Genomic DNA, 16,455 nt, shown 5'->3' on the forward strand with positions numbered 1-16,455 from the left:
TGTAGTTTGAAAATGCAAAATACACACACCACGCGGTGTCTGCATTGTGTAACTAAGTTCAAAGAGAGGCGGAGAATATCAAATTGGCATTCGAACTCAAAAAGTCAAAGACAGACTGAAAACACAATGCCACAAAACGAAAAACGAACTTTCAGGTGTACTCTATGTAATACCAATTATATAACAATTCCTAACATTCTATTTGGTAATGTGTCCCCTCAGACTCAAATTGACGATGTTACGCCGTATATTCTAGTGGTCATTGTGCATATTTTGTAGCATTCTTTTTCTAAATACGCAGTGATCACGTTTTATGGTGCTAAGCAGACACTCTTAAACACACGATTCAGGTTGAGACGTTTCACCAGGGCTTAGAAGTCAATACTTTGAATCAAATCCTTCAAATGGATACCGCGTTAAATACCATTGATACATACATTTAGGTCTTAATCAACATTCACATGTAATACTAATATCTAAATGCTTGGATTGGATGACTTGATTTTTAACCCCTCGGGAAAAAAAACACTGTAAATCGTCGTTTTAGTTATGTGTTATTTACTAACTACTGAATTGTTTTGTTATTATTTGTAAATACGACCCAAGTAGAATACTTCCCTCGAATTGACCACTCCCTACTGGCATACCACAATATACTAACATACACTTATTTATCTAATCATAAGTTATGTTTTTGAGTTTAAATACAACATGACTGTAAATCTCTCTGCAATAAGTATCGGAGGTGAAAAGGTTTCCATAATGCAATAAATGCTAAATGTGCGTATAAACGAGCGCAGATTCACAATAAAATCAATAAATCTACAGAAGAAAGACATAAAATAATTATTGTCGCTATTCACTCGCAATCTTATTGGAAATACTTAATACCAATATTTAAACAAGGCGCGAATAGTGCTCAAATTTTTAAAGTAAAAAACTCCAAAAAAACCCAGTTTTTCAAAAATAAAGTTACCAAAAAGTTAACAGTATTAACGGAAGCATCTGAAAATATATTAGATTTTCTATTGAATTATTTCTACATTAAAAATATTGATGTGATGGAGGGATTTTAAAATTACGTGTAGTTTATTTTAAATTATGTTGTAATTGGTGTGAACGAGTGTATCAGTTTGTTTTTGTTATTCGTCATCTTATTAATTGTTATAATGTAGTCTGTTTGCACATCTTTGTACAGTACCAATCTATAGAGAAGCTAAGTTTCACCCAACGTAAGATATTTTTTTTAATTTCTGCTTGTTAATAGATTTATATATGAGGAATTAAGTAAAAAATGCATTTATTGAAAATAACATTATTTAATAGAAATTATAATTTGCTAAAAAACCCATTTTCTGGATAAATCATGAACAGGACAGCTAACACGCAAATCTGTTGAAAAGCCAAGGTTATAGAAGGATATAAAAATACATGAATACGTCAAAAGCTATATGACCACACTTAATCTTGATATTCCTCTCACAATCAAATAATCGATTTTCAGATTCAAAATTTGACCTTGTCAGTTTTTGTATCTCTGAACGGCTACCAACGTCCTTTCTAATGGATACCAACCTCTTAAAAAATATTAATAGCCTGATTAACACATACATATAGTTTTGGGATGACCAAAAATTACAATCAGAGAGAATAAATTGGTATAATAAACCCGTGAATAAATACTTTGTTAGTCTTGTATTATTTTTAATTTTAGTTTCTTGTGTACAATTTGGAGTTTAGTATGGCGTTCATTATCACTGAACTAGTATATATATTTGTTTAGGGGCCAGCTGAAGGACGCCTCCGGGTGCGGGAATTTCTCGCTGCATTGAAGACCTGTTGGTGACCTTCTGCTGTTGTCTGTTCTATGGTCGGGTTGTTGTCTCTTTGACACATTCCCCATTTCTATTCTCAATTTTATTACTATGACTAAAACTATTGTAATTATGAGATTTTCATATACACATCCTATCGTAATAAGTATCATTTCCATTAAAAGTTATACTAATGTAAAGTAATTCACACGATAAGGGTTCAACATACCAGTATCTCCCTTAAAATAGTAACTATAAGGTCAAATCCTTATTTGGATATTACAAAGTTGATGTCGGTTTTTTTCCTCAACTAATAAATATACGTACATGGATAGAAAACAAACTAAATCGTGGAGAGGATAAAAAGGAAAAAGGAAACAAATCAATTATATTTTTGGAAAATAAAAGCTTATTGTTTTATATATGACCATTGAGATTTAAACAGAAATAATGATAACTTCCGGTTGGTGACTTTAAGTTGTAAAGAAGATGACAGTGCTTTACACTGTTTTAAATTTGACCCTCAATGACCTAAGGCATATACATATATATATATAATAAGCTTATTGGTACATTATCATGTATTTGGTAAGTAAATGGCCTAAGTGCAGTATGAATTATTAAACGGACTTATTCTCGCTTGACAACAGACAAACGAATTGTGGCAAGCGTATGTGATGTATGTTAGTCAAGCAAATTTAACCATAAGCGGTTATCAAATTGCTGTTGATAACTTCATGACATCGTTGATCTCAACCGTATTAAAATTTTGTTTCCAAACTAATAGCGACAAGAATGGTGGATGTTCCAAACTAATAGCGGCAAGAATGCTGGATGAATGATATCAACGAAACACACCTGTTATAATGGAACTGATTTAATCATGAACTTGAAAATGATACTTTAAAAATCTATTGCGTTCGAAGTGTTCGTTTTGGTTTATCGTCATCAGGAACGCTCAGTCAAATTAATTTGATTTTAAGGCCAGGAATGTATACCTACGTGTGAACCTAGGTATATAAAAGAAAAGCAAAATGCACCTAAGATCAACTTATACTGTTGGAAAAAGATTTTTAGAATCTTAATAACTACTTATTTTAAATCTAATGAAGAAAAAGGGAGAATTTTAGAAAGGTAATAAAGCAATTAATGTCAAGTCCAGACGATTTAGCTTTTTAATACACTCGGGACAAACACTTCACTAGCAACAACATCGACACCGAGCATGCACATGAATTTATCACATTCCAGGGCTTGTGTTTCCTTTCATGATTTCCTGGATAGAGGGTTGCTGCTCAAAAACCACGAGTTCAAAGTGGTAAAGTTGAAATCATCCGTTCACAAATTTTACGGACGCCACCATGAGTTGGTTGACCGTTTTTCAATATCTGTTTCACAGATGACGACGGATATTTTCGAATTATCGTAACTACAATCCCGTCCCCTTTTCCCCTAATGTGATCTACCGAACTAGACTTATCACTACTGTATAAGTACTTACTTGAGCAACACGACAGGTATCACACGTGGAGCAGGATCTGCTTACCATTTTTGAAGCACCTTAGATGACCCCCACTTAAAGTTTGGTTTGTGTTGCTCAGTCTTTAGTTTTCTATGTTGTGTTTTGTGTATTGGTGTTCATACTTCATTGCCAACCTATTAACAATTTCTACTTGACAAGAGAGCTATTTACCTGTTAGTTCTCCTCAAACGTATAACGTTACTAACCATTCTCATAGGCGCTTCATCGAGTCTTAATGCTTTATACTTGGTTGTATGTTTTGGCTTAACCATTTAGAATATATAAAATTACCAGCAAATGTTAAACACATGACTTATGTCCCAATCAATAGACTTTTACCATGATAATAAAATAAAAATGTAGACATAATAATATGCAAATGGAATATAAAGATGAGAGTTGGACTAGGCATTAACCAGAAGCTGTCACTCCACATTATTATGAACTGTCTTTAAATCAATAGTTAATAATAACGCATAACTTTAGCATGATAAGACGAATTTTTCGCATCGTCTAGTTAAACATGTAAAATGGGAGTGTTTCTTCGGCTGCTTATTGGACGTAACTTATTCAAACTGATTAAATTGATTCATGCACTTTAAAATGTGTGTTCGTGCTTACAAATGACGAAATAATTTTGAAATTTTTCTCAAGTTCCTTTTAGCCGTATATCTTTTCAAATACTCAAGGATTACACACCATTGACTTCCTACTTTTAGCGTTGTTCTCTTTTATGATGATGCATTTAAAAAAGCCCTTAGGATGCACCACATTTATATAGTTCCATATTCATATTGAATCCTTTAGTTACGAACTTGTGATGGAGTACCTGAAAGAATATTTCATTTTCTGTAAAATACCCTTTAGGTGTACTCTATGTAATACCAATTTAAGATAACAATTCCTAATTGAAAATTATACCTTGTCACTTTTTGTATCTTTGAACGGCTACCAACGTCCTTTCTAATGGATACCAACCTCTCAAAAAATATTAATAGCCTGATGAACACATACATATAGTTTTGGGATGACCAAAAATTACATTCAGAGAGAATAAATTGGTGTAATAAACCCGTGAATAAATACTTATTATGACTAAAACTATTGTAATTATGAGATTTTCATATACACGTAATAATATAGCGTAATAAGTATCTTTTCCGTAACAATTTATATATATGTAAAGTAATTCACACGATAAGGGTTCAACATACCAGTATCTCCATTAGAATAGTAACTATAAGGTCAAATCCTTATTTGGATATTTCAAGTCGATGTTGGTGTTTTCCTTTACTAATAAATATACGTACATGGATAGAAAACACACTAAATCTTGGAAAGGATAAAAAGGAAAAAGGAAAAAAATCAACTAAATTTTTTTTAAATGTAAGTTTATCGTTTTATATATGAACATTGAGATTAAAACAGAAATAATGATAACTTCCGGTTGTTGTCTCTAAGTTGTAAAGAAGCTGACAGTGCTTTACACTGTTTTAAATTTGACCCTCAATGACCTAAGACATATGCACATATATATAATAAGTCTATTGGTACATTATCATGTATTTGGTAAGTAAATGGCCTAAGTGCAGTATGAATTATTAAATGGACTTATTCTCGCTTGACAACAGACAAACGAATTGTGGCAAGCGTAAGTGATGTATGTTAGTCAAGCAAAGTTAACCATAAGCGGTTATCAAATTGCTGTTGACAACTTCTTGACCTCGTTGATTTCAACCGTATCAAAACTTTGATTCCAAACTAATAGCGGCAAGAATGCTGGATGAATGATATCAACGAAACACACCTGTTATAATATAATTGATTTAATCATAAACTTGAAAATAATACTTTAAAAATCTATTGCGTTCGAAGCGTTTGTTTTTGTTTATCGTCATCAGGGACGCTCAGTCAAATTTATTTGATTTTAAGGCCAGGAATGTATATATAACTACGTGAGAACCTATGTGACTAAAAGGTATATAAAAAAAAGCCAACGCACCTAAGATAAACTTATACTGTTGGAAAAAGATTCCACATTCCAGGGCTTGTGTTTCCTTTCATGATTTCCTGGATAGAGGGTTGCTGCTCACAAACCACGAGTTCAAAGTGATAAAGTTGAAATCATACATTCGCAAATTTTACGTAAGCCAACATAAGTTGGTTGACCGTTTTTCAATATCTGTTTCACAGATGACGACGGATATTTTCCAATTATCGAAACAACAATCCCGTCCCCTTTTCCCCTAATGTGATCTACCGAACTAGACTTATCACTACTGGATAAGTACTTACTTGAGCAACACGACAGGTATCACACGTGGAGCAGGATCTGCTTACCTTTATGGAGCACCTTAGATGATCCCCACCTTTTAAGTTTGGTTCGTGTTGCTGAGTCTTTAGGTTTCTATGTTGTGTTTTGTGTATTGGTGTTCATACTTCATTGCCAATCCATTAACAATTTCTACTTGACAAGGGCGCTTTTTACCTGTTAGTTCTCCTCAAACTTATAACGTTACTTAGCATTCTCATAGGCTCTTCATCGAGTCTTAATGCTTTATACTTGCTTGTATGTTTTGGCTTAACCATTTAGAATATATAAAGTTACCAGCAAATGTTAAAAATATGAATTATGTCCCAATCAATAGACTTTTACCATGATAATAAAATAAAAATGTAAAAATAATAATATGCAAATGGAACATAAAGATGAGAGTTGGACTAGGCATTAAGCGGAAGCTGTCACTCCACATTATTATTAACTGTCTTTAAATCAATAGTTAATAATAATGCATAAATTTAGCATGATAAGACGAATTTTTCGCATCGTCTAGTTAAACATGTCAAATGGGAGTGTTTCTTCGGCTGCTTATTTGACGTAACTTATTCAAACTGATTATTGATCCATGCACTTTCAAATGTGTGTTCGTGCTTACAAATGAGGAAATAATTTTGAAATTTTTCTCAAGTTCCTTTTAGCTGTATATCTCTTCAAATACTCAAGGATTACGCACCATTGACTTCCAACTTTTAGCGTTGGGCTCTTTTATGATGATACATTTTGAAAAGCCATTAGGATGCACCACATTTATACAGTTCCATATTCATATTTAATCCTTTGGTAATTATTGATTGATAAGTGTAAATGAGTAATGGAACACTGTTTATCATGTGATCGAATGACAAAATATATCGGAAGTTGAAGAATTATTAATCAGTTTCAATTTTGTTATCGATAAAAAAAAACCTAAGGCATGTGAAATAACTGTGTGGTTCATAGACGCTTGAAGCGTGCAATGATTCAATTTACACGAACTGTGCACTGTATTTCACTCAATTAAGTTCTATTCTTTGTTGCACACTCCATATAGATGGATATAGTAAGACACTCCCTTTAAGATAGACGTTGTGTACTTGAGACTCTAGATGTTTATACTGTATAACACTCCCTTTAAAATTGCAAAATACACACACCACACGGTGTCTGCATTGTGTAACTTAGTTCAAAGAGAGGCAAAGAATATCAAATGGGCATTCGAACTCAAAAATCAAAGACAAACTGAAAACACAATGCCACAAAACGAAAAAGGAACTTGGCGTACCTGAAAGAATATTGTATTTTTTTCTGTAAAATACCCTTTAGGTGTACTCTATGTAAAACCAATTAAAGATAACAATTCCTAACATTCTATTTGATAATGTGTCCCTTCAGACTCAAATTGACGATGTTACGCCGTATATTCTAGTGGACATTGTACATATTCTGTAGCATTCTTTTTCTGTATATGCAGTGAACACATTTTATGGTGCTAGGAAGACACTCTTGAACACATGATTCATGTTGAGACGTTTCACCACGGCTTAGAAGTCAATACTTTGAATCAAACCATTGAAATGGATACCGCGTTAAATACCATTGATACATACATTTAGGTCTTAATTAACATTTACATGTTATATTAATATCTAACTACTTTGATTGGATGACTTGATTTTTAACCCCTCGGGAAAAAACACTGTAAATCGTCATTTAAGTTATGTGTTATTTACTAACTACTGAATTGTTTTGTTATTATTTGTAAATACGACCCAAGTAGTAGAATACTTCCCTCGAATTGACCACTCCCTACTGGCATACCACCATATTATAACATACACTTATTTATCTAATCCTAAGTTATGTTTTTGAATGTAAATAGAACATGACTGTAAACCTCTCTGCAATAAGTATTGGAGGTGAAAAGAAGAAAAAATTGTATGAAAAAAATCCACAACGCACTATTTTTGACATTATCCTTTGTGAGGTTTTTATCAAGTAATAAATGCTAAATATGCGTATTAACGACCGCAGATTCACAATAAAATCAAAACATTTACAGAAGAAAGACACATAATAAATATTGTCGCAATTCACTCGCAATCTTATTGGAAATACTTAGTAATACCAAAATTTAAACAAGGCGCGTATAGTGTTCAAATTTTTAGGGTAAAAACGAAAAAAAAACCCGTTTTTCAAAAATAAAGTTACCGAAAAGTTAACAGTATTAACGGAAGCATATGAAAATATATTAGACTTTCTATTGAATTATTTCTACATTAAAAATATTGATGTGATGAAGGGATTTTAAAATTACGTGTAGTTTATTTTTAATTGTGTTGTAGTTGGTGTGGAGGAGTGTATCAGTTCGTTTTTGTTATTCGTCATCTTATTTATTGTTATAATGTTGTAGTCTTTTTGCGCATCCCTGTACAGTACGAATCTATGGAGAAGCTAAGTTTCACCCAACGTAAGTTATTTTTTTAAATTTTTGCTTGTTAATAGATTTATATATGGAAATAGTAAAAATATATTTATTGAAAATAACATTATTTAATAGAAATAATTTGCCAAAAAACCCGTTTTCTGGATAAATCATGAACATGACAGCTAAAACGCAAATCTTTTTAAAAGCGAAGGTTATAGAAGGATATACAAATACATGAATACGTCAAAAGCTATATGACCACACTTAATCTTGATATTCTTCTCAAAATCAAATAATCGATTTTCAGATTTAAAATTTGACCTTGTCAGTTTTTGTATCTTTGAACGGCTACCAACATCCTTTCTAATGGATACCAACATCCCAAAAAATATCAATAGCTTGATTAACACATACATATAGTTTTGGGATGACAAAACAAAAATATTCAGAGAGAATAAATTGGTAAAATAAACCCGTGAATAAATACTTATCATGACTAAAACTATTGTAATTATGAGATTTTCAAATACACATCCTAGCGTAATAAGTATTCTTTTCCGTAAACATTTATACTTATGTAAAGTAATTCACACGATAAGTCGATGTAGGTTTTTTCCTTTACTAATAAATATACGTACATATATAGAAAACAAACTAAATCTTGGAAAGGATAAAAAGGAAAAAGGAAACAAATCAAGTATGTTTTTTGAAAATGTAAGTTTATCGTTTTATATATGATCATTGAGCTTTAAACAGAAATAATGATAACTTCCGGTTGTTGTCTTTAAGTTGTAAAGAAGCCGAAAGTGCTTTGCACTGTTTTAAATTTGACCCTCAATGAACTAAGACATATACACATATATATATAATAATTTTTTTGGTACATAATCATGTATTTGTTAAGTAAATGGCCTAAGTGCAGAATGAATTATTAAACGGACTTATTCTCGCTTGACAACAGACAAACGAATTGTGGCAAGCGTATGTGATTTATGTTAGTCAAGCAAAATTAACCATAAGCGGCTATCAAATTGCTGTTGATAACTTCATGACCTCGTTGATCTCTACCGTACTAAAATTTTGTTTCCAAACTAATAGCGGCAAGAATGCTGGATGAATGATATCAACGAAACACCTGTTATAAAGGAACTGATTTCAACATGAACTTGAAAATAATACTTTTAAAAGCTATTGCGTTTGAAGCGTTTGTTTTGGTTTTGTCGTCACCAGGAACGCTCAGTCAAATTAATTTGATTTTAAGGCCAGGAATGTATAACTACGTGAGAACATATGTGAACAAAAGGTATATAAAAGAAAAGCCAATGCACCTAAGATCAACTTATACTGTTGAAAAAAGAATCTTAATAACTACTTATTATAAATCTAATGAACAAAAAGGGAAAATTTAAGAAAGGTTATAAAGTAATCATGTCAATGCCGAATTCCAGACGATTTAGCTTTATAATACACTCAGGACAAACACTTCACAAGCAACAATATCGACACCGAGCATGCACATGAATATATCACATCCCAGGGCTTGTGTTTCCTTTCATGATTTCCTGGATAGAGGGTTGCTGCTCACAAAGAAGCTATTAAACCACGAGTTCAGAGCGGTAAAGTTGAAATAATCCCTTCGTAAATTTTACGGACGCCACTATGAGTTGGTTGACCGTTTTTTTAATATCTGTTTCACAGATGACGACGGATATTTTCCAATCATCGTAACTACAGTCTCGTCCCCTTTTCTCCTTATGTGATCTACCGAACTAGAATTATCCCTCCTGGATAAGTAATTTATTGAGCAACACGACAGGTATCACACGTGGAGCAGAATCTGCTTACCTTTTTGGAGCACCTTAAGTAACCTTGAGCACCTTGTAAACATAACAGTTTGCAAAGATATGTTTTAGTTTTTATAATTGCCAATGTATGTCCTGTGTCTTGGAATTGAGAAGAACTTCTTCGATAAGTGATTATAAAAATTAGTCTTCCCCCGACTGATGGGCATGTCAAAGTTTGGTTATCCTTCCTTTGCCAAAAAAAAAAAATCAGCTGAAATATTTGAAATATATTGCACTGCAAATTGAAGTAACATTAACGGTACGAATATTTCTTCACCAGATGAGAATTTCAACATTTCTATGATAAAATCAGAGACACAGTTTTTTTAAAATAAACTTTATAGAAATGTATTAGAGGTGATAACAGCAATTTGAAGTATAAGATAGCCAAATCCAGGCAGAAGAAATATGAGTGTGTTTCTATATGTCTAATAAATATTATACACCGTTTTAGAGTAAACATTATGTCGCTTTTCATAATGCATTTATGCAGTCACTATTGGCGCGAATCCTTTATATTGGACTGACAAGATTAAGCTTCCTCGAATTGTTATGGGCAAAACAAATAAATTTGGCACACATTATTTTTCAAGTAAACGTTAGAGAAACCCATTTCCAATAATATGTATTTGCCATTTTCATGTACAAATGAATTTCAAGTCCGATACATACATAGATTATAACATTTATAAACAAATTATTTTGTTTACCAAGATATTATTTAGTTTGGTCGAATTGTTGCCAAAATGTCGGAATTCCTACAACAGAAAAATGGGACATAATATAATTTAATACACAATTTTATTTGAATTGTACAACTGAATACCTATTATACTCTCCCCTATACACATACTAAATAATAATTTTGTTTTTAAAAGGAAATCACGAAAGGAGGCACTTAATTCTAATTTATTAGTCACATATCTATAATTAGGTACAAGTATGTACAATCGTGATGCTAGGATAAGACCACGTGCTTTTGTTAAAATGCACGAGACATAGTTTTTGAATCACGTTGACAGCTAAATTTATCTTGAATATGTAATTTGACAACGTATAAATAGATAAATAAATAAATAAATAAATAAATAAATGAAGTACTTTAAATCACACAATGTGTACGAATTTTACTTTTCGGAATTATCAGATGTACCTTTGTATAAGATATTTCCTTTTCTTGACGAATCATTTTCCAAAACCTGATTTGCTAATGTACTTGATGAAGCGTATCAGTAGTTAGACACATATATTGATGCTACTAGTATAAGACAAATAGATTTCTTTTGTAATGATTTGTATTATTTCAGCATCCAGAACAATGGCAGACAAAGCGTTGGCGAATGCAAAAAGTATATGGAACTTTCAGCAAAAAGACCAATTTTGTGATGTTGAATTCAAGATTGGGAAATTTAAAAAGTCGATGAGAGCTCACAGGAATGTTCTAGCGTGTAGCAGTGATGTTTTTTTTAGAATGTTCACCGGTTCATTACCAGAAACTACAGTTTCAATTCCAAATATTGATCCTTGTGCTTTTACCGAAGTTCTAAGGTAACACAATTAAAAAATGTCATTGTTTTAGCTATTGTGATATTTTTGCGCAGAATCCACAGGGACCTTTGAGCATCAAACGTCGCAATATTCTTAAAATTAATTAAAAATCTGTTGATTAAAAAATGAAAAAAAGTCACATACCGGACCAAATGGTTTTTACACACAACTAAGCTGTCGTGTGGTCCTGTGAATTTGGACTTAGTTTAATAGAAAACAAACAGCATTTAAAACCACCACATTGGACAAATGCAACCATCATTTATGTCACGAGGTCCTAATTTCGCAATTTAAATAATTCGAATAGACATTTACAAGACTCGATGTTTCAACATGCTTATTAAGTTAATTATTGAACAAATATTTTATTTGCTATTATCATTCATTTATTTTCTATTAAGATATATTTCATTTGTGCACTTATATTTTGTTTTATGTACACATGTTATATTTTATGAACATATCATTATCTTAATTGGCATATGAAAATGTTTTTATAACATTTTAGTATTTGTTGGTCGTTTTGGTAATATGGTGTTGATGGTACATTAGTTTCCATACGACTATCATACAAGTGAGAGGTTTGGCTAGCTATAAAACCAGGTTTAATTTACCACTTTCTACATAAGAAAATGCCTGTACCAAGTCAGGAATATGACAGTCGTTGCCCATTCGTTTGATGTGTTTGAGCTTTTGATTTTGTGATTTGATTAGGGACTTTCCGTTTTGAATTTTCCTCGGAGTTCATTTTTTTGTGATTTAACTTTTCACATATATATATATATATATATACATATATCGGTCTTTTGTTACTTCGGAAGATCAACATAAGATTTAAAAAGACTAATGTTTCGTCAATCTACTTGATATTGAAATTCCATAGGTATTCTTCCAAATTTAAATACCAAAATTGCTACATAAAAATTCTTCTAAACTATACACCTACATTTTTGTTGGCTTCAAAGTTCTTCTAAACTACATATAATTGGGGCTGAATCAAGGATTCTCACAAAATCAAAAGATCTAATAGAGTACTTACAATCTAGGTCCATTTCCTTGCATAATATGATAAAATATTATGCTTCTCGTCACATTATATCTCTTCGTTGATATTCCAGGCTTTGTGTTTTTTATCATCATGATCATAATTTCCGTTGAAAAGGGTTACTACTTACACAGGTAAAGTCGAAGTCAACCCTTTGAGTTTACAGACGCAATCATAATGCTGTTGACCGTTATGATTTATCTATGTCACATATGACTACCGATATGTATCACATGTAGTACCACACCAATTTCGCCAATATTGTGACAATGTCTGAGCCGAAATATTCATTTTATCTCCGTATGTTTACTTGCATCGAGTAACAATAATTTTTCAATAGTTGGGAAAAAAACTGCATACTCTTCTGAAGTTATTGTGTGCTTCATAGTTTTTGGAAGGGTTGGTCTTTCCTAATGATTAGTTTTCTTTGTTAGTATTTTGTATTGTAGGTTGTCTTTTGGTTGTTTTTTCCTTTTGGTTTTAATTGCTTGTATTAGACTGCTCATATTTCGTTGCCTAGTTTTATACTTGTATATGACACATTCTTTTCTAATAATCAGAAGTCCGTATGTGGCCTGTTGAAAGGAAAAAAATTTGACTCTGTCCAATATAACTTTTTTTTTCAGTGGCAGTTCAAATTTCCCCGACATTTGTCCCGGATGGCCGCCATTACAAAACATACCTATTGTATCCATTGTTAATTTGTTCTCGTCCTGCACATGCATAAAATATTTTAGCAACCAACAATCAAGAAATCAATTTTATTTACCAGACCATATTGTGCCTTGTATATTCCTAATCTATTACACATATCGGAATCATTTGTCCTATTTATGCGTCTTATATGTGCAAGTAATCAACAAACGTCAATGTTTATATTGTTTCTGTACTTTACAAGACATTTTTTGCATAAATTATGACAGAAATTATTGATTTTTATGCCTCTTGTCCCCTTGAATTTTTCGAAAACATCGCATCTGTGTCGGGTTTTATACGCACGTTTACCTTAAACAACATCTACAGGAGAGTTCCGCTCATACTGCGGTTTAGGCGTCGTGAACATGCAATAAGTGTTAGTTACTGCTGTAAAATTTTTTAGCTAAGGCTCTAAGATGGTAACTAAGTTAGTTTTGGTAGTTGACGAAACTTCTGCCTTAAAAATAATAATAAAAAAAACCGTTCAATGATCATATCAACAATGATCAAGGACAACACTTAGTATAGACACCGGTATGATAAACAAGTAGGAAAATACATGCACCGAAAGAAACAAGAAGAAATCGTTTCATGATGAACAGTTTTTCATGTTGAAGCAAACATGAAGTGCGAGTAAGTGACATAGAACGGTGTTTGTCATGCTTATGTATTTGCATTTCAATTTGGTCAAACATTGAGATCTTGGGCAAGTTGACAATTGTTGAAAATATTTATTTTTTACATAATGCTTGTTGACGCAAGTGTTATACATGTGTGTGTTAAATATCCTGCAAACCAATGGAATCTGACTCCTTTTTATTCATTTGTTAGAGAAATTATACAAATGCAAATGAATAATTATTATATTACGATCCAATATATGGCGTGTACGTATTTTTTGAAAGTGAATATTGAGATGTGTTACATTGCAAAACGTTTAATATTCATATCTCTTCAATTTGCACATTTGTTGTTATACTGTATAATTAAACGCGACTACTTAACTATAAATCACAATTATTGCTTTTATCTTTTAAGGTATCTTTACATCGATGAGTGTAAAATGGACTTTAGAAATGTAGAGCAGATTCTAGATTGTGCTGAAAAATACAATTTGAAAAGACTAAAAAAACATTGTTATACATTTTTGGCGTGTAATATGGTCCCCGATACAATTTGGCAAATCTTTTATTTGGCCGATATATATTTCCTGCATTCTGGTTTACGTACAAAATGTTTTGATTTTTATGAGTCAAATTCGAAGAAATGTTTGGAATCAAGTTTTATTTCGAATCTACCAGAAGGCCTCTTTCGGGACATTATAGAACATACGCCCGTCTCATGTAAAGAAGAAAGCATTTATGAAGCATGTTTAAGATGGGTAGCGAAAAAGCTCAGTAGCGAAAGGCCAAGAGATAGAGATATGAGAAAACAATTAATAAGAAGTGAAATTCTTTACAAAATCCGATTCAGTTGCATAACCAACGACTACTTTGGGCACAATATCTCAAAACGAAAAATTCTTTCAAAAGATGAAATAGCGTCAATTCAACGTTCAATGTATGACGATGGCTATTCTGATGAATTATTCATTTCAGATATAAGGCGTCCGAAACTGCACAAGTTAATGCGTTGTGGAGTTAGAAAAGACAAAAGTTGGAAAGTTGGTGAATGGAAAGATGCAATTGATATTTGCTTCAGGGAGGTGTTACTTCTACATGGAATCGTTGTGTTTGGAACTATATCTGGAGAAAGCAATTATAAAATTGATGTGTCCCTGATGGAGCCATGTGGTGACGAACAGAGAACAATATCAGTCTTACAAGGCAAAGAACTGGAAACTAAACAGAGGACAGCTCTTTATGATGTTCTTCTTAAACAGCCAGTAGAGATTAAACGTAACACCAAATACACTATAGAGTTATTAATGATAGGTGCATGTACTGTTTCCGGATGTGACTATGAAACAGAAGTCTCTGACGGCACTTTTAAAGTTACTTTTGCGAACTCACCAGACTCTTATAATGGAACCAATATTAAAACGGGACAAATACCGGGAGTAATAGTCAGCAATGTATACGACAGTTAACATGAGCATTTGAAAGATACGAAGAAATGGAGTCTTCATTTATATGTAATTAAATTTAGAATAATTGTCTTTGCAATTCCACAGGTAATTGCGATCAATTCGCATGAGAATTTCTTATAACACGAGTGAGTTGGATCAAAAACGTTGAACCTATTAGCACCATCAGCAACAAAAGTAATTGTTATTATTAGTTTACTCATTGAAATATTATCTTAATAAAATTTTGGTTAACACCGTAAATACATTGATTAGTATATTATTTTGTCGGTTATTCACAATTTGCTGTCTTGTGGCGATTTACAATTTATCACCAATTTTTTAACAAATGCCGGATGTATTTTAAAGGGTTTTGGTGCTTTAGTTGCGTTGTCCTTGTATCTAATACTAATATGAAATTCTCACGGATATTCTCGTACCAACACTTATAACACAAATGATGAAACATCATTTCCTTTTTGCTAAAATCGATTATGTTTTGTAAACAAATTTCTTTGCCTTTTTCGTAAGTGACTGAATATTTCTCTGGTTGAGTATATACACATATAAGGGTGTACTCAATGAACTGTCATGACAATTTTTCTACACACGCGTGGTGTCCACTTTGAAGTACGCAATTTGAAAAAAAATAATTGGTTTGTTATGAATTAGGCCGTTAGTTCTTTCAATTGAATTGTTTTGTATTTTTCATGTCGAGGCCTTTTAAAGCCGACCCTACGGTATGGGTTTTTCACATTTCTTAAGACCGTACGGTTGCCTATAATTGCTTATATCCACTTTATTTGAACTTTGGTGGATAGTAGTCTCATTGGCAATCATACCACATCTACTTATTTTTATAATGTAACTCTCAATATATAACGAACGTTTCATATATATGATATTTTAAAACTATACACAATTAAACAATGATAAACATCTTTGACTTGGCAGATTCAAGTATAACATACTAGCAGTAGTTAGCATTCGGTAATGCTAACCTGAAATATTGATTTCAAATGGCCCCAAGGGTTGACAAGGGTTAAACTTTGCATATACATGATATTTTAAGTAAACACAATTAACCAATTAGAAACATCGTTTGACGTGACCGATTTAGGTAAAACAGGCAATCAGTAGTAAACTTTCAGTAATGCTAAAGTGTAATATTGATTT

At 32.1% G+C, this 16,455-nt stretch overlaps 1 protein-coding gene across 1 annotated transcript in view; it reads left to right on the forward strand.

Moving 5' to 3' along the window:
- The window catches only part of LOC127724319 (BTB/POZ domain-containing protein 6-like), a 35,554-nt gene extending 20,007 nt beyond the window's left edge, over positions 1-15,547 (forward strand). The window contains exons 5-7 of the mRNA XM_052231249.1: positions 8,067-8,123; positions 11,233-11,473; positions 14,253-15,547. Coding sequence (XP_052087209.1) covers positions 8,099-8,123; positions 11,233-11,473; positions 14,253-15,303 — 1,317 coding nt within the window. The 5' untranslated portion in view covers positions 8,067-8,098 and the 3' untranslated portion in view covers positions 15,304-15,547. The remainder of the gene's footprint in view (positions 1-8,066; positions 8,124-11,232; positions 11,474-14,252) is intronic.
- The last annotated feature ends 908 nt before the right edge of the window (positions 15,548-16,455 follow it).

Source organism: Mytilus californianus, unplaced genomic scaffold, assembly GCF_021869535.1.
Source record: "Mytilus californianus isolate M0D057914Y unplaced genomic scaffold, xbMytCali1.0.p SCAF_14, whole genome shotgun sequence".
Taxonomy (NCBI): domain Eukaryota; kingdom Metazoa; phylum Mollusca; class Bivalvia; order Mytilida; family Mytilidae; genus Mytilus; species Mytilus californianus.